At 40.5% G+C, this 18,456-nt stretch overlaps 1 protein-coding gene across 2 annotated transcripts; it reads right to left on the bottom strand.

Moving 5' to 3' along the window:
- Nucleotides 1–258: 258 nt before the first annotated feature.
- LOC139385558 (zinc finger and BTB domain-containing protein 44-like) lies at nucleotides 259–17,343 on the bottom strand. Of its 2 annotated transcripts, none has more exons than XM_071130729.1 (6): nucleotides 16,988–17,343; nucleotides 10,503–11,574; nucleotides 9,611–9,695; nucleotides 9,148–9,299; nucleotides 4,339–4,639; nucleotides 259–3,418 (listed from the first exon to the last, which is right to left on the bottom strand). In XM_071130729.1, exons 2-6 carry the CDS (start codon nucleotides 11,536–11,538, stop codon nucleotides 3,124–3,126), a joined length of 1,869 nt encoding a protein of 622 aa, XP_070986830.1. In that variant the 5' UTR covers nucleotides 11,539–11,574; nucleotides 16,988–17,343; the 3' UTR covers nucleotides 259–3,123. The 2 variants fall into 2 exon arrangements, with proteins under 2 accessions (XP_070986830.1, XP_070986829.1); XM_071130728.1 differs by having other exon boundaries at nucleotides 16,971–17,313.
- Between the last annotated feature and the right edge of the window lie 1,113 nt (nucleotides 17,344–18,456).

The raw sequence follows: 18,456 nt of genomic DNA, 5'->3' as shown, positions 1-18,456 counted from the left end.
TAGAACAGTTAATCTTGGAAATGATCTGGAAAAGTTGAACATTCAACACTTGCTTATGAAACCACAAACATTTTTGCTCTTGCACCATATGCCAATTGCATTACGGGGATGTTTAAAACTGTTAAATGAAACTACAGATTAAATATCAAAGTCACAAAATACAACATATTTTTCAATCATCCAAACTAAGTTGGAAATTAATCTACAGTATAAAGAATATACAATATATATATATATATATATATATATATATATATATATATATATATATGTATGTTTGTGTGTCTGCAGACAGTCAACAAAGTGAACATTAAAAGGCCCACACTCCTTAAACATGTATTAAACATGTATTTGATGTATTCACATTTAACAAGAATATCCAAAAGATGGCATACTCATAAAACAGCAATTGTAATACAAAAGTCACAAAAATATATAATGTATAACTAAGAGCTACCGTTTTGTCATATTTTCAACAAACAATATGAACCAGGAAATGTATATATCATGTACACATTGAAAAGGCATATATGTCAATACATGTTTTAAACATTGCACATAAGAGAAGCTACATCTGGGGAACAAAGGAAAGACATGCTAATATATGTAAAAACTTTAGTTGGAGAAAAATCAAGAACAAAACGCTGATACGTGCTGAGGTTTTAACACATCTCACCTCAACACGGCCTTATTGAACAGCAAACAGAAGAAAACGCATGCTCTCAGATTCACAGGACTTTCAAATGAACATGCATTTCACAATCCTAGGAGTAATTTGAAAATAATCAAATAAAAAATCAAGATGTACACTTTGTTGGTGATTTCACAGATTGAGTGGATTCTCACTTGTTTTTCTTCAGTTAATTTATCACATTGTAAGTACACAACAATACGAAAAACAGTACATTCTTTTCTTTCATTATTCAGACACAAAATATAAACATAGAACCCAACAGCTTGTCCATTTATTGCACACAATAGGTTCACCAAAAATATTTGGGCACTTTAAGTTTCAACAAACAGCAGCATTTCTTTATGAAAAAGGTATGTGAATACAAACAGAAACAAACACACGCAAAACACAAGCTTACTTAAGCGCTAAAATGCTCAAACGCGTGAAAAAATAAAATGACTACAGATTTTAAATTGTGCAGCTTGAAGCTATGCAAGGTCCTATATAAAGGCTATAGTTTCTCCAACGCACATGATACAGTGTCTATCGGAGAGAAAATTACATTTCCTGTGAACAATATTTCAATAGCATGGGGAAACCAAGCATGATTACCTCATTACTTTATAATGTCAACAGCAACGATAGATTAAAATGGTAGATACGCCAACCCCCAAAGGGACTGGGAACATTTGGTCCAATAGGAGAGCTTGATTGTTACCCAGACATAGGGTGGTTAGGCTAAATGCCACATTTTTTAGGAAAGGTTGATTGGATGGCACGAGACAATCATATGTCAAATCTCTGAGCACCCATTATATGATTATAAAACACACGTTACTTCTCTGAGCCCAATATATTCACTCACTACTGTAAGTTGCTCAGGATAAGAGCATCTGCTAAAATGACAAAACAAAAATAATAACAGATTCATCATGTTAAATATCACCAAATTCTTATTTTCCTAGTAATATTTGTAATGTTACCATCAGAGTTTGTAATCTATTTTGCATTTCATTGGAATCGCAAAAGTCCTTTTTTGTTTTTTTGCAGGACTACCAAGATTAATGAATTGATAAGGACTACACTTAATGAACAAATAAATATCAGTAGCATTTAATCAATGGAGTATCACCAGCTTATTATAAAGGCATGGTGATGTGCAACTGATTAGTGATGGCTCAATATAACAGGTGTCCAAGCTAGGGCAAGATTTCTGTTGAAAAGCAGTGACAAAGAAAATTTAGCTGGAAATCTCAAGGTGAACCAAAAACACTATGAAGATGAAAATATCTATCGATCACACTTAAATGATACAAAGCAATGTCATGTTGGCCATGTTATTGAAGACCTCTCCTGGCTCCATATACACAGAATTACAAAACTAAACTCAAAGTAAAAAGCAAGGCACCCAGCTCTAAATTCTAATGTGCTGACCACTTGATTAGTACAACGTTAGTCCGAAGAATGTCACTCACATTCATGTCCAAAGTAAACTGTCTGTGTAAAGTTAGGTAGAAATATTCCTACGGACACATGCTCCACCAAATGCAACATGGTCTCATTGTATGTCAAGATAGTGTCATTGAAGCATAGTAGTTATATGTCACCAAAGTTGACATATTAGTTATAAGTCACCTACATATTACTTCTACCTCACTGAAATGTTTTATTTTATTTAACCACTAATTATAGTGAGACTCGCTTTTTTGTCACACAGCTGACATATTACAAATATGTCAGTATAGAGATTTCCATCACACAAGAACTGCTAGAGACAAGTATTTCTAATGAAATAGGTCCGACAAATTAACTACACTTTAACTTCACATTTGAACTTAGCCTAGCTCTTCTAGATGTCGGAAAGCGCAGCCGTTGCAGTGCGTCTCTCTTGATGAATTAACGATTGACTTCACATATGAAATGCTGCCATGCCTTTGTGACCCGACCTTTGAGAGTCAAAGCCACAGTAGATACCTAAATTATGAACAACACCCAACACAAGTCAAGTGTTGTAGCTACAGTTCATTCATATTGCGCGTAAAGAAAGAGACAATGAGAGCTCTATAATGCAATTTCAAGTTTTCAAATCATATATATATATATTTTTAAGGTTTAAATGTACTGTGTCCCTATTCACGAAGGAATACATACACACCTCTCACATAAATCACGACAAAATCCAACGTAGCATTCTATTATCAAATAATATTTAGTAACACTAACAGTTTGCCCGAAGCGACGGCACTCAAGAAGTAACACAGCATCTACCGTATGAACGATCATTATGCAAAAAACAACAATCCAATAAGGAAGGAAAGAAACTACTTGTTAGCAAAGTTAAGACATCTAATTCTAGTGGTGCTCGCTAAAGAAGGGCAATCTCAGGCACTTTCCAAAGTCAGGGCTTTGGATTGGAAGGGGGAACGAGTGGGACAATTAGGAAGTGACAGTCACTCAATCGTAATGGAAGCCAGCTCTTTGATGTGGGAGTTCTCCTCCTCCGAGCCGTCCGGGGAGCTGTTACTGCCATTTGTCTTTGGCTCCTCTGACACGTTTTCGTCCTTCAAGGATAAAGGGTCCAGGGGGAAGGTGCTGCTCTCGCAATTCTGGGTGGAGGAGACCTGGGAGATGACCGGCATCTGGACAGACGAATGGTTGCCTTCGAAGCCGTGCTCCACCAGCTCGTACTGCCCCAGAGTCTCCTCCTCTTGCACTTGGCTCAGGTAGTCGGGCATGAGGAAATCACTGGGACCATGTGGAGACATAACAGACGATAGAAAGCTGTTGATGAAAGTGTCTCTAAACCTCCTATATGAAGTAGACTACACAGTAAATATGGTTGAAGTTAAAGGCAAAATGAAAAACGTATGGAAATCGGTAAATTTTCTTGAAAAATATTATGTGAGGGCTGTGTGAGGCCTGTGATCTGTTTTTTGAGAATCAAACTGGATCGCCAAAGAATTTTCCATACACTGTTATGATCTCAGGCATAGACATTATACTAAAACATTTTAAAAAGTAAATGGCCCATTTGAACCCTACCAACCTGTGAGGGCTTGAGTTTGATTAAGAAGTGGAAAAGTCTAGAATATATGAGCACATGTCTGCTTTATGTAGAAGTACGTTTAGTACTATGAGCTATACATTTTAATAAAAGCCATTAAACTGAGTGAAATTCCTATATGGAAAAGCAAAATTTATTCTGACAAAAATAGGTTATGTAATTTATCCAAATTGTTGCGAGACGCAAGGATTAAAAGCCCGTAGCACGTATAATTTCATACTGTATGTTTCCCAAAGGCAAGTAACTAAGATAACAGCATGGAATGGTTCAATTAAGAAAATGGACAACAAAATACACAATAGTAACTCATGTAATAGTCTATGCTACATTAACCTTCAGCTAAGACATATATAGGGATTTTGAGGAAAGTGGCCAAAGACTGCTTTGAACCACATATTCAGCATGACTGATATGTGTTGTACTGTAAGTTTCACGGTATGCTCAGTTAGTTGGACCTGTTTAATGAACCAATTCTGAAAAGCTTGAAATAGCATATCTCCCTGAACATGGCCACTATGGGAGATTTATTTGTATTTTTTCCTTATTTCCCGTGTTACATTAAGCTGATTAAATGAAGGGACGACACCCCGGGACTCCTCACCTGCTCTGGAAGTAGTTTGCTAGTTCAGATGCCTCATGGTTCAGACTCCGCAGGTGAACAATTAAATTGCCAGAGTTGGTAAACATGGCGCCGCACGTTTTGCACTCGTAAATCCGGGGCTTGCGGATTATGTGGCGGGACACCCTCATGTGGTGCTTATATTCGCCGAAGGACGTGAATGTGGCACTACAAATCTGGCACCGGAAACAGCGTTTACCTTCGTGCTTCAGCCGGTGCATCTTTAGGGAGTAGGCCCGTGTGAACTTTTTCCCACAGCGATCACACTGGAAAGGCTTAATGCCTGTTGAAAAAGGGATGAAAAGAAAGAGGACTTGTGTCGCACATTAGAATCACTACAATAGATTAACTATGAATTCTGCATTGAGACGTTGATTTTTAGAATTGTCAATGTTAAAACTATCACAAAACAAAAAAGATGTCAGTGTTAAAAATGTATCACAAAAACATTAAGTGTGAGTGTTAAAAATAGATGTGTAAAATGTGTCAGAAACGGGTAGTAATCATCATTGTATGACCTACAGTATAGTATGCATGCACACCAAAGAAACTGTGACAGAGGCATCCAGTCTCCAATATCCCGCATGGTTCATTGACACACATGGGTCGCAACTAGGGATGCACGATATATCGGTGAACATATCGAAATCGTCCGATATTAGTTAAAAATGCCAACATCGGTATTGGCCCGATGTCTAGTTTAAACGCCGATGCGCAAAACCGATGTCAAAGCTGATGTGTATACCTACCTATATGACGTAATGACGCCACGTAAAATTCTGCGCAACACAGCATTCCTAACCTAGCCCACAATGTCTGCTGTGTGGATCGAGCAGTCAACAAGTTGAGGACTTGTTTGAAAGAGTAAGAACATTTCAGCGAGAGAACTCAAAGGCGAAATCCATTAACGGCAAGATAATGGAATTAATTTCCCTTGACAATCAACTGTTCTATGTCGTGGGTGATGTTGGCTATCGCGACTTGTCGAGCACCGGTACCCACTACCAAGTGTGCTATCGGAGTAACACAGTAATAGCGTCACTGCTATTATCTTCATGACATACTATGGAACGCCGTTTGGGTCTTTGCGTGTCAAAAAAGATACACATCAAATAACACTATTTGGCACATCAAATAACACAGCTCCATTATAGAATGTTGTGCGTGATGAATGTGCACGTGCAAGCCAAGCGCCACCACTACTATAAGTAGCACTGTCAAAGCTGTACAAAAAAGTCAGCAAACAAGCACACACCGGCCACGAACAATGTGTTTACAATATCGCGTTGGTAATAAAGCATTATTTGTTTGACCGCAACTTCTGGGGTAGCTAGCTAGCTTTAGCTTGGTACCTAGCTTGCACCAATACAACCAGCCTGAAAACAATGACTAGTAGAAACTGCAGTCATTTTCATTATTCTTAGCAATGATTTAGGAATCCATGTGAGTAAGTATTAGCTAGGTTGCCACTTGTTGTTCGCCTATTGAAATTGAACTTCAGTTCGTGAAATTAAATAGCTAGCTACTTAACCCTGTTGCCCAAAGCTAACGTTATAAGCAGCCAGCTAGCTTCATCTGGCTAGTGAGGGTCGACCGCCCCGGGTTATGTGTTGTGCCACAATAAGGATTATTAAATTAAATAAAAGTACCTCTTTGAAAGTGATGCAGAAGGTTACAATTGGTGGAATCATGCCATATTTAGACTAGATAATGTTAAACAAGGTTGGAATGTGAAGCAATGAAATGGGGTATCAGTCTACTCAGTGACACCCACAGAACACAACTGTGAAGAGTTTACTAAATATTATTAGCATTGTAGCTCTTATCGTGGGACTGTGACTGTATGAAATCACCTCACCAGTCAGCCTATTGTGTGTATTGACATTCATATTGCACTGTACAGCTTTACCTAAGGATTGCGGATCAATGAAATGGTGTATCAGTCTACTCAATACCAAAGATATTTTTCCCCGACGTCCTCCTCAGAGTTATCGGACTCCAAAACATCTACGCAGTATTGTTTTTCCTCGGGAATCGTGTTCAAAAACATGAGCTGGAGCAAACCCAGAAAAATGTGTTTGTGTGGAGGTGCTAACTAACGAAAATAAACTATAAACTATCAAAATAAAGAGAATCACACACTCCATATATAAACTCCCAGTAATTTATTGGGTATTTACCAACATTTCGGCATCACTGTGCCTTCTTCAGGGTAATGTAATGAATGCTTGAACCAGGTTATGTAGACAAACAGTGCAATTAATGTAACAAATGACAATAGTGAGGGGTGTGTCGTAATGATTCAGTTAATGCTTTGCTTTATCTTGGCTAGGTCGCAATTGTATATGAGAACTTGTTCTCAACTTGCCTACCTGGTTAAATAAAGGTGAAATAAAATAAAAAAAAATATTTTGCTGATTTTATATAACAACATTCCAACCTCGTTTAGCATGATCTATTCAATTATGACATAATTCTACTATTTATATTCATTTGCATCACTGTCAATGACGTACTTTTATTTTGAAGGCTAACCGCAAAGTCCACTATTGTGGCTAATCCTTATTGTGGCTAGCTTCACATAGATGGGTCTGACCACCACTAATCAAATAAGAACGGTCTAATAAATTAGGGTTATTTTAGATGACACCTAGCTATATCGTTACCTATCTAACTATAGCTACTGAAACAGATTGTCGTTGTGCTATGTTTTTGGGGAAGAACATAGCTAGCTAGCTCATGGATGCAAACTTTTTTATGACCAGCACTGTAGGTACGCAAGACAACTTTACCAATATCATAGCATATGTATCGATGAATCGTTGTGACATATGAAATACGAGTGATAGTGTAATCAATGAGTAATAACTACGTAAAATATGTATGAGCACTTTAAATTAGTATGTGACGTGCAGTCATATTCAGGTCCTGATTGGTCAACAAGCTTACAAATAGGGTTACTTGTATTTTTTTTGACACACAAAGAACCAAACGGCGTTCCATAGAAATCCTGGTTGAGAATGAAACGACTGAACAAATGAACAACGAAACAGCACAGCAAGTAAGTGAAAGAAATAGATTTTGATTATGTTTAACTGGTAATGGGGACATATGTAAATGCCTACAAAATAACATTTTGGTCAGTGTGGTGTGTTTGTGTGTGTGTGTGTAACCTTTATTTACCTAGGCAAGTCAGTTAAGAACAAATTCTTATTTACAATGACGGCCTACCCCGGCCAAACCCGGACGACGCTGGGCCAACTGTGCGCCGCCCTTTGGGACTCCCAATCACGGCCAGATGTGATACAGCTAGGATTCGAGCCAGGGACTGTAGTGACGCCTCTTGCACTGAGATGCAGTGCCTTAGACCACTGTGTCCATGTGTGTGTTTTAACTATTTAACTGTACTAGAATGCTTAAAAGGCCACTAAAGTTTTTTATATCGGTATCGGGTTTTTTGGCAAGGAAAATATCGGTATTGGCAAAAAATGTCATATAGGTGCATTACTAGTTGCAACAAGCATTTCTATGCCGATCGGACCAGGGGAACAATACGAAGGGCAAAAAGGGCTTCTGTTGATTCAGTTATTTATGGCCCTCATAAACATGCCACGACTTTAAGATTAAGACTGACTTTTTTCAATGAGAAATATAAAAATACATTGACAGCTCTATGAGGCATACGTTGACGTGAACTTCCAATGAAGCTCCTTTCGCAGAGCCAGAGTAAGTACATTTAAGCAGACTGCATTACTTTTAACTGCATACAATACAACACTATGGGTCGAGCTTAAATGACCCTGAAGAAAAAGACTTGAGCCCCATGAAGTCTTTTCAACCAGAGAGTCAGCCCTACTCTATGGTATACTTAACTGCCCCCCCCTTGCTTTGATGGATTACTCCATTATACCAATTTCATAATTGGGTCTTGTGGATGTGTGCATTGGCAGGGGGATAGAACCCCAATGAATACAATGGTGGTTTTCTTGATGAATGTGAGCAGTGTGTCTGAAGTTTGGAGTAGCAAAGACCATTATCCCATTATATGTTGGGACACAATGTGGAGTCATTGCCTGCAGCCTATAGTTAGTTACCTTCCACATGCTGTAACCGTACATGGCTACACAAATGGGACTGTCCACATGCAAGCCTGATTACTTTTGGACAACTACTAACTGGCTTTATAGACAACTTAAAAGTAGGCATTCTCTATCACTGAGAACATCATGCTTCATGCTTATAGCAGATATTAATGGGACATTACACTCCAAAATAAAACTTGTTGTATCAAGGGCTGGAAAAGGTGAAACAGCACCACACGATCTCCTCAAGTTGAGATTTGTGTCGATATTTGGCTGACATCATTTCCTCTTATAATGTTCCACTGTCATTGGAGTTTGGCTATGTGTGCACGAGTTTGGGTATGTGTGCACTTGATGAGTGTGTTTTTCCGATGTCAGCCGAGGCGGGAGACACTAAGCCCCAAGTGTTTCCAAAATCAATGTTCCCTGGAATGCCCTTCATTCTTCTCCACAGTGTGCCATGAGTCAAACCATTAACGAGCCATTCATACCATTAATCTCCGGCTCCTATCATCGGGTGAATAGAGGACGCATGGAACTACTGTAGAGGGCAACGTAAATACAGTACAAATCACATGAGCTACTTTCCAGATGGGTACCTATGACATAAACAGATACGACATAACAGATAGCTGCTAGAGGTCGCAGAGCAGTAGTTAGTCTACACAGCCCTGTTCAACTGCATAGTGGATGTGTGGAAATTACCTACCAGAGTGGATGAGCATATGTTGCTTCAAGTTCTGTATGCGGGTGAATCGGACGCCACACGTGGGGCACTGGAAAGGTCTGTCAGGCCCGTTAGTGCCAGGGCGGGTTGAAGGGCTTATGTATAAGTGGTAAGGGTACTGGAGGCTTTCTAATCTGAAACAAGAAAGAGGATGTGGTGCTCCAGTGAGGGTAGACACAAATGTGGTAAACCTTGGGGTGTCAGATGAAAACCTTCCTTTAGCTTCATCATAATAACATCAAGACCTCAAGGTTTCTATACCAGTTGGAAGGCAAAATGGAACATCTTACATAAATGCAAGATTAGCTTGAACAAAATAAAATCAAGGTTATCAAACCTTCCAAATTAATTGAGTTGAAAACCAGGGAAGGTGATCATGATATTTCCACTTACATTTAAAGAATATAAGTTAAAGAATATAAGTATTTTCCAATCATATTGTTACCTTTCATCATCCTCAGCATGACCTCCAGCATTGGATGTACTTTGCATTGAGGGCAACCCTTCTGTGACTCCCTCATCTATCGAACCTATGCCAAAACAAAAAACAAATATAATTTCCACCAGTTACTAGTTCTTTCTCAGTCTGATTTCCTTAAGACATGGTTCGGGATAGAACCCATACACAGATCCAATGCAAAGACTGAATAGCTTTAAAGTGGCAATCCGCAGTTGAAACAATAAAGCGTCCTCCCTGCCACTGTTTGGGAAAACAGCTGAGGAATGGGACCGGAGAAACATAGCCACTCAAATTCATAGACAGAACTATTGATGCAAGGACTGACCATCCATGATATCAAAATTATAGTTTTAAACATGTTTGTTTATATTTAGGCCTACTTTGTTACTTTGAGTAAAACAACATTATATTTCAGGTTCTGATGGGGTACGACAGTTAAACAAAGTTCATAAGGCAATATTAGGTTTTATTCTTCAAGAATCAATGGGTAGTCCTAAATATAATTAATTTATAAGCAACAAAAAAGAATGTAGCAACGGCAGATTAGCCCTTTAAATCTAGAGGGAAATTACACTCCCAAAAAGTGTAAAGAGAAAAAAAGTTGGTGATCTTGTATTGAGATAAGTCCACATCCTAGGTCATCTGTATTGTAGACCCAGCTACATGACGCAATCCAAAACTAACGGAAAAGATATGCACACCAGAGTCTGTGCTTAGGCCTGGCTCTTCCATTATTTTGGGGTCAGGCATATAGCTATATCTACACAACCGTTGGCATGTGTTGCAGACTAAGCTTGACACAAGACTACTGTTGAGGTCTGAAAACATCTGACAGACTGACTTTGGAGTGTTTTGTCCACTCACGTGACACCCATACCTATGGAGGAGGACTGTGGGCTGATGAGGAGGTCCTCCTGGACCTGTTCACTGCAGGGCACTGTCTGCTGGTCGCTCAAAGAACTCTGGGAAGCGCTGACGGGCTGCGACAACGTCTCCTGGACCTCCTCGTCACTCAGCCTCTCCACCTTCACGTGTATGTCCTCCTCGGGGCCCGCCAGAGACAGTGGCGCCTTAATGGAGCTTTCACAGGCCAGGAAGTCACTCAGCCGGCGGCTCACCTCCGAGGGCCCTGCCTGGTCCAGACGACGTGGGCTCTCGGGAAGCTTGGGCTGCTTATCCGGGTGGAACCTCCGGTCGATACCGAAGGGGAAGGTCCACGGGAAGGCCAGGGAAGAGTCCACTGGCTGGGTGGTGGTCTCCGAGAAGGAGGAGGGCGATGGGTTGGGCATCTGCGGCGAGGTGATCTGCGAGGTGCATTTGAGTGGGCTCTCTGGGGACATCATGATAAAGCTCTTACGTTTGCGGCGTGACTCGCGACACACAGGGATGTTCCTCTCCATCACACTGCAGTCAGAGGATACAGGCGACAGGCTGCTGTCCAACGGCGTCAAAGCGCAGTGGGAAGAAGCGCTCTCGCCAAGAGCCGACTCCTGCGGTTTCTCCTGCCCCATATTCCCGGCGCTCCAGAGGATGCTGGACTTCATGAATTCTGAGCATGTGCTCGCCACTGCGAACATTTGCATGTAACTGGCGGCGGCTAAAACGTCGATGATGTTCTCCGTGCTGATGGAGAGGGTGGAGGTGTAGGCGTACTCCAGCAGAGGGGTGAAGCCGCTCACCGTGACGTGGTGCAAGTCCAACACAAACTTGTCCTCCTCCTCAGGCCTGCCCACTAGTTTGGAGCGGAAGAACTCGCTGCAGCAGGCCAGCACCACCTTGTGCGCCAGAAACAACTTGTCCTGCACCCGGATAGTGACATCGCAGAGGTGGCCCTCGTTGCGCAGGGCATTTAGCTTTTCCAGCATCTCTTGACTGTGCGTGGGGGAACTGTGGGTAAAGGTTTTGACCCCCATCTTTGTCTTAGCGTACTTGCTCTGGAGGGCGTTCACCTACAGGAAGAATGGAAAATTAGTCTACAAATGTTGGCCTACATTGGGCCTTTGCTATAAAGTCAATGTAATGTTTGTAATTCATTATCCTTATGGATGTTAAACAGTGGCTATACTAAAATAAAAAATAAAAACCTGAATATATATCCAGTGATGGTATTGAAAAAAACTGCCACCGTGTAGTAAACCTACACTGTCAGATGACAGGATTAGAGGAGTTCAGTTTAGCCTAAGTAACCACACAGACAGACAACTTAACAAACAAAGTGTTAACAGACAACAGTCTGTATTGTCTGGGGGGACTTTCATTTGGCCTCACATGGACTTAACAGAGTGGCAAAAGAAATGCACAAACAAAAACAGCGATGAAGGAGTGCAGAGCCAAGAGAAACATCCCTCTTGACATTTGGAAACCCACTGAACCTCAGATTGATTTCAGGTCTGTCAACCTCAAGATGCATCCAAAAAAATGGAATATACAAATGTGCTACTAGCATAAACTAATGTGGATATTCAAAGCCAGAGACCATGTATTTACAGCTCTTGCAATGTTTTAGAGAGAAGATCTCTAAACAAACTTAACCTAACAAATCTCGAAATAAACTTAACCTAACACCAAACAATCTGCATTTTCCATTGTTGATGGTTGAGGACAACTGAAGTGCTGCTTACATTATTCTACACTCCAACGAAAACCTAAAGCCAAAATTGTTCAAACAAATAATGTCATTGTGTAAAAGCATATCATTTTAACCTAAAAGGTCCAGGTTGGTTTCATCCAAAAAATGACTAGGAAAGAGAGCAGACGGCGAGGGAGGTGGTGAGTGGGTGAGGGAAGTAGACAGCGTGAAGGATAAAATGGCAAGTTATGTAACAATAACAAAAGCAAAAGCATCATGATGAAAGACAAGTTCATGTGGAGTCTACTACAGCAGGTATTCTCAACCTGGGCAATGTCGTCGGGGGTACACCAAAGAAAAATGTGATTCACATTTTATTCATTTTTTTAAAGAAAAATAGAACATTTTCAAAAATCGGGGGGGGAAAAAATCACATTTTCAAACCGTACATTTATATTTTCCAACCGAGCTATACATTTGGGTGAGGTCTTTTTCTCGCCCGATTAGTCTCGTTTCACTGCCAAAAATAAAATTCAACCATGTAGTGTTCAGCGAAATAACAACACAATGCCAAATACAGGTAGCCTTGTCAAATAATTAACATCCAATCACATTAACCGTTACTCTAGCGGGAAACCTTCACTCTTGCGCACACATTTAGAAACTAAACATGACAATTTAAAAAATAAGCCACAGGAGTTTTTTGAGCGAGAATAAAGATGACATTCGAGTAGTAAGACATGTATAATGGATACCATTAATAAGAAGGGGCTAGAAGAGTCTTATATGATAAGCTACTGAGTGGATAGGACAGGCAAGCCCCATACTATTGTGGAGGACTTAATTCTTCCTGCTGCTGCGGACAATGCTGGGGGAAAAGGCCAAAAAACCTAGACAGACAATGTCTTTATCAAACAACACTGTTTCACGACGCATCGGTGACATGACAGGAAATGTTTTGAAACAATTACTGCTTCGCATACAAGCCAGTGAATTCTATGCGTTACAGCTGGATGAGTCAACAGACGTGGCGGGTCTGGCACAGCTCCTGGTATATGTCTGTTACGTTTATTGGGGGTCAATTAAGGAAAACATCCTCTTCTGCAAACAGCTGCCAAGGGAATGCCTGACAGTTTGAAAGACGTTTTGGACACTACAGTAAAAATGGTTAACTTTATTAAAGCAAGGCCCCTGAACTCTTGTGTATTTTCTGCATTATGCAATGATATGGGCAGCGACCGTGTAACGCTTTTACAACATACAGAAGTGCGCTGGTTATCAAGGGGCAAAGTATTGACACTTTTTTAAAATTGAGAGTTGAGCTTAAAGTTTTCCTGACTGACCATAATCTCCACGTCTGACCGCTTGCATGGTGACGAGTTTCTAACACAACTGGCCTATATGGTTGATGTTGTTTTTTTGCCTGAATGATCTGAATCTAGGGTTACAGGGACTCTCCGCAACTATATTCAATGTGTGGGACAAAATTGAGGCTATGATTAAGAAGTGGGAGCTCTTTTCTGTCTGCATTAACAAGGACAACACACAGGTATTTCCATCATTGTATGATTTTTTTGTGTGCAGATGAACTCAAGTTTACGGACAATGTCAAATGTGATTTAACGAAGCACCTGAATGAGCTGGGTGAGCAATTACGCATGTACCTTCTTGACACGGATGACACAAACAACTGGATTCATTATCCCTTTCATGCCCTGCCTCCAGTCCACTTACCGATATTTGAACAAGAGAGCCTCATCGAAATTGCAACAAGTGGTTCTGTGAAAATGTAATTTAATCAGAAGCCACTGCCAGATTTCTGGATAGGGCGGCGCTCAGAGTTTCTTGCCTTGGCAAATCGCGCTGTTAAGACACTGATACCTTTTGCTACCACGTCCCTATGTGTCATCACATTGGCCTGAGGTGGGGAGGTTTATGACCCCCATAAATACCTTTCCCCTTTTTCCTCTCTCTACTCTACCAATGTGACTATTGAAAATGCCTTTGTTAACAGTGACATCAAATGATGGGAAACGGAACCACATTTCGGTATTCCAACCAGTTGAAAATATGCGTTGGGACTTAATGAATATGATGTCAGTTCAGTTGGCGTCTGAGACATGATTACTGATGATAGGACGACATGAACTGTATCTTGGAAAATCTACACATTCTAGTTATCAGATTCACATGGAATTGTTGTGCAATTTAAATGTTTAAATTTGAAACTATTTGTGAAAAGATTAAATGTAATTTTTAGCTTCTTAATGAGAAAACGGTTTGTCAGAAGAACAACTCTGCTCACTCAGAGGCCCCGCCCAAGTGAACAGGCATGGGTTGTAAACTATGAAACACAGCCCTCTCTCCCAATCCTATATAAGCCCCTTGACGAAAATGTAACTTTCTGTTCCGAGGACGTTAGGGTGACAGTCCTACGTCAAAAGGGCTCAGATAAACTAACAAAATCAGCATCGAATTTCAACGTGAAGATGACGGTCAACACGCAGAAAGGATGAATTTCGACAATACTAGCCAGAATATAGCATGAGCTTAAAAGTACGGCAACTTGGTATGAACTTTGAACTCTTATTCACTCCAGAAGTGATACCTCCTAGACGTTGAGTTAGCAGCAGTCGCAGTAAACGTGGGCTAGGAAAGGACGGACGATGTATCCATTCTTCCATGCTCCAGTTCACCACTAGACAGTCTTCAGAGGACCAGAGATCCATGCTGGACAACCCGGCCTCCCATCTACGACCAACCGATCAAAGCGCAGCTCAGAGTAAATATTTATTGCATTTTCCATTTCCAAATGGGCGGTAATTTAGAATGCATAAGATACTGTATTTACGATAGCATAGCTTCTCCCTTTGTTTCTCAGTCTTCCCGCTCTTTCACTCAAAACCAGCCCTTTTCTTTGTGTAACCAGCCGCTATATCGGCTCCGTTCACCAGGTCCCATCAATGTATGATTCATTCTGTGTATATGTAATTATGTGTGATTAGTTAGGTATTTAGTAAATAAATAATTAAACCACATTTTGTATTGCTGATTCAACTTGTTAGCCAGGGTTCGTGAGGATAACCAAGAATTTCCAACTTTCAGATGAGTCTAAATAAAGTGACAATTAAATATTGACTCCTATTGAGGTAAAAGTTTACCAGGTCTTTAAGAGTTTATTCGGAAGATAACAGCTCTATAAACATTATTTTGTGGTGCCCCGACATAGTTAATTACATTAACCTGATTAGCTTAATCAGGTGATATTAATTACAGAGAAATTATTTTATAGAATAGCACGTCATATCACTTAAGCCATAGCCAAAGACACGACATATGTGAGAATGGATGCTCGGCCCTCACTAGCATGAAAACTAAATAGAAGCACAGACGGTGTGTGGAAAATGATTTAAGACTCTCCAATACAACCCAACATTGCAGAGTTATGTGCATCCTTTCAAGCACACCCTTCTCATTAACCTGTGGTGAGTTATTCACCATTTTTTATTAAGAAATAAGGTTTCATATGTAAAATGGCTAAATAAAGAGCAAAATTATTATTATTTGTGCCCTGGTCCTATAAGAGCTCTTTGTCACTTCCCAGGAGCCAGGTTATGACAAAAACTCACTCATTCTTATGTTTAATAAATGTATTGTACAGTGTGTGGCAGACTTACAAAAACAACATTTGAGAGTGCGCTGACCCTGGTGCTAGAGGGGGTATGCAGCTGGAGGTTGAATGTTTGAAGGGGTACGAGACTATAAAACGTTTGGGAACCACTGCACTACAGGATGCAGTGCAGCTGCCCGTCTCCCTCCCTTTCTCAGACATGTGGCTGCTCTGAGGCATGAGATTTTCCATCAAACAAAACTCTCTCCTGAAGGGGCTCTCTTTGGGAGAGCTTGCTGCCCTCACTAAGAAAAAAAGAGGAAATACTCCCCGGCTGTTGGCCCAATAAAGGCAACGCAAATTAGGCTTGAACCACTGATTTTAGCTGCAGTGGAGGAGAGGAGTGTGGGTTGTTGTCTACCTTTCAAAATCATATTATCTTGATTCTAAGTTTGGGCTAACCTCATTCAAAACCCGACTCGAACATTGACAGGTTTGAACTTTCAACAACTAGCCTACCGTTTTTCCAGATGAAGGGTCCATAAATAGCCCAACATAATGCACTGTTGAAACAGAACAACATCTCAAGTCTCAAGCGAAACAAACACAATAGCTAGGCCTAGTAGCCTGCATTAAGAAATACATTTTTAGAACGTTATTCCTACTTGAACTGTCTCCACTAACTTTGAGATTTCATCATCAAACCGATGAAAGTAGCTAACTACGTTGTTAGCTGCTGCAATTAAACTTCTTAGTTCTTACAAATCAAATCAGGTGTAAATTCAACATCAAATAGCTAGCTAACAGAGGTCGTCCAAAATTGGGACAAGCATTATGTTTACAGGCAAAGTGGGCGGGGACTAAACTGAACCCAGTATTTTCGCTTGTAAACATTAACATGCTGCAAGTAACAACACGTTGCGAGCTAGCGAACAAAGCTAACAAAGAAAGCTATGTAAAGTCAAAACAAAGAGCAACTGTAGTTAGCTGTCTATAAACATTAACAAAGGCTTCGACAGGCAACCAGGTAGTTAAGTGAACTGGCTTGCTAGATAATGTAACGTTCAATGTAATGAAAACGTTTCACTTGACCGGCTAGCAAACTACACATACACCAATCTTCAACACTTAGCTAGCTACCAGTTTTCAGAGGTCGAGTTACTGACCATGCAACGAAATATACCTTCAGTAGATAGAACAGTGTACGATTCGGTCTGTTGTTCGACTTGATCGGCCTCGGGTTGTGGAGTCAAATGAGGCCGATGTAAACACACCACAGCTGTGCGTGCAACAGCACAAAGCAGCCTAGCTTGCAAGCAGTCTGTTATCGGTGCCGATTTAGCCCGTTCTTTGGAATTCCTTGTGTTTCGGAAACATTCGTTGGCCAAACACAGATAAATTTGAGATTTTCATTAATACTTGGAGCGGTCGATAGCTCAAATTGTTGTTAAAAGGTTTACAAAACGTACATTTTTGTACCGTTTCGTTGAGGTTCTTTAGCTAGCCTCCCTGTGCTAATCCTTTTTGCACTTTGTGTCCCATAATGCAACGCGCAGTAGGCAAATGTCTGATTTGGTAAAGATCATGTCTGACGGATCTCAATTTTTTTATTTTACTAGTCAAGTCAGTTAAGAACAAATTGTTATTTACAATGGCAGCCTATGAGGGTTACCTGCCTTGTTCAGGGGCAGAACGACAGATTTTTTACTTTGTCAACTCAGGGATTCTTCAGGTTACTGGCCCAACGCTCTAACCACTAGGCTACCTGCCGCACATCTAAAGCAATTAATGCAGCTAAATTTGCTTGCTGTAATCACGGGGTAGAATAGAGTCAGGTTCTTTTCGAGCAGGTTTGAGTAGACAGTACATACCAAACCCGCAATTTTACAACATAAGGCAAGGTTCAATTTTAGTTCTCATTTCAGTTACAGTGGTCTTTCTATGGCTTGGGAGCACGTTTGAAACCAATACAAGTAAAACATTTAAACGAGAACCAAAAAGGGGACTCAGGAGGTGATGCAGCTTGGAAGGCAGGTGTCCATTTTCTGTAAAAAAAATAATAATTAAAAGTTCATTTCACAAGCCTCGGTAGCCATGCCTCTGGACTGCATCCCTTCCTGTATGCTGCCTCCTAGAAGCCAAAAACAAAATAAAAGGGGTTTAAATACACAATTTAGATCACATGATTAGTTAACTATCCTATGGGAGCTCTTGTTGGTTTGTTTTAACCACGTTCACCCAATGCCTGTGCTTTTGTGCCGCTGGCTCAGGATTAGTGCTCTCACTTATGGCACCACATGGATCGTTCCCATACTAGGCCTACACCTCTCTCTCTATCTGACTAGTTACGTTGGTGGGCTGCGGTGGGATGGTCATGTTGGAGTTTGGCTATTAGCATTTGGAGTTTGGTGTGAATGCGAGAACACTCAGAGTGAGGGCAATGGTGTAAGTACTACTTAATTACTTTTCATCATTACTACACAATTTCTACACAAAACCTAATGGTTTTACTACTTGATTGCTATTGAGATGTGTAGTAAACCAGTAGTGATTTGTGTAGTAATGAGTGATAAATTGGGACGTTCATTTCATACTCATCACAAAATAAGTATTACTACTGTGGAACCACTGAGGGGGATCTACTACTTAAAA

This window comes from Oncorhynchus clarkii, chromosome 27, assembly GCF_045791955.1.
Source record: "Oncorhynchus clarkii lewisi isolate Uvic-CL-2024 chromosome 27, UVic_Ocla_1.0, whole genome shotgun sequence".
In the NCBI taxonomy this organism is placed as follows: domain Eukaryota; kingdom Metazoa; phylum Chordata; class Actinopteri; order Salmoniformes; family Salmonidae; genus Oncorhynchus; species Oncorhynchus clarkii.
The sequence above is the reverse complement of the archived record's forward strand: the minus strand, read 5'-3'. Positions and strand labels throughout refer to the sequence as shown.

What these genes read in the sequence shown, in the direction of transcription:
- LOC139385558 (XM_071130728.1), bottom strand. An exon ending in CCCACAGTCCTCCTCCATAG is followed by an intron (nt 9,696 to 10,502) that starts GTATGGGTGTCA and finishes GTTTTGGCATAG; the next exon opens with GTTCGATAGATGAGGGAGTC. An exon ending in GCAAACTACTTCCAGAGCAG is followed by an intron (nt 3,419 to 4,338) that starts GTGAGGAGTCCC and finishes ACATGGTCCCAG; the next exon opens with TGATTTCCTCATGCCCGACT.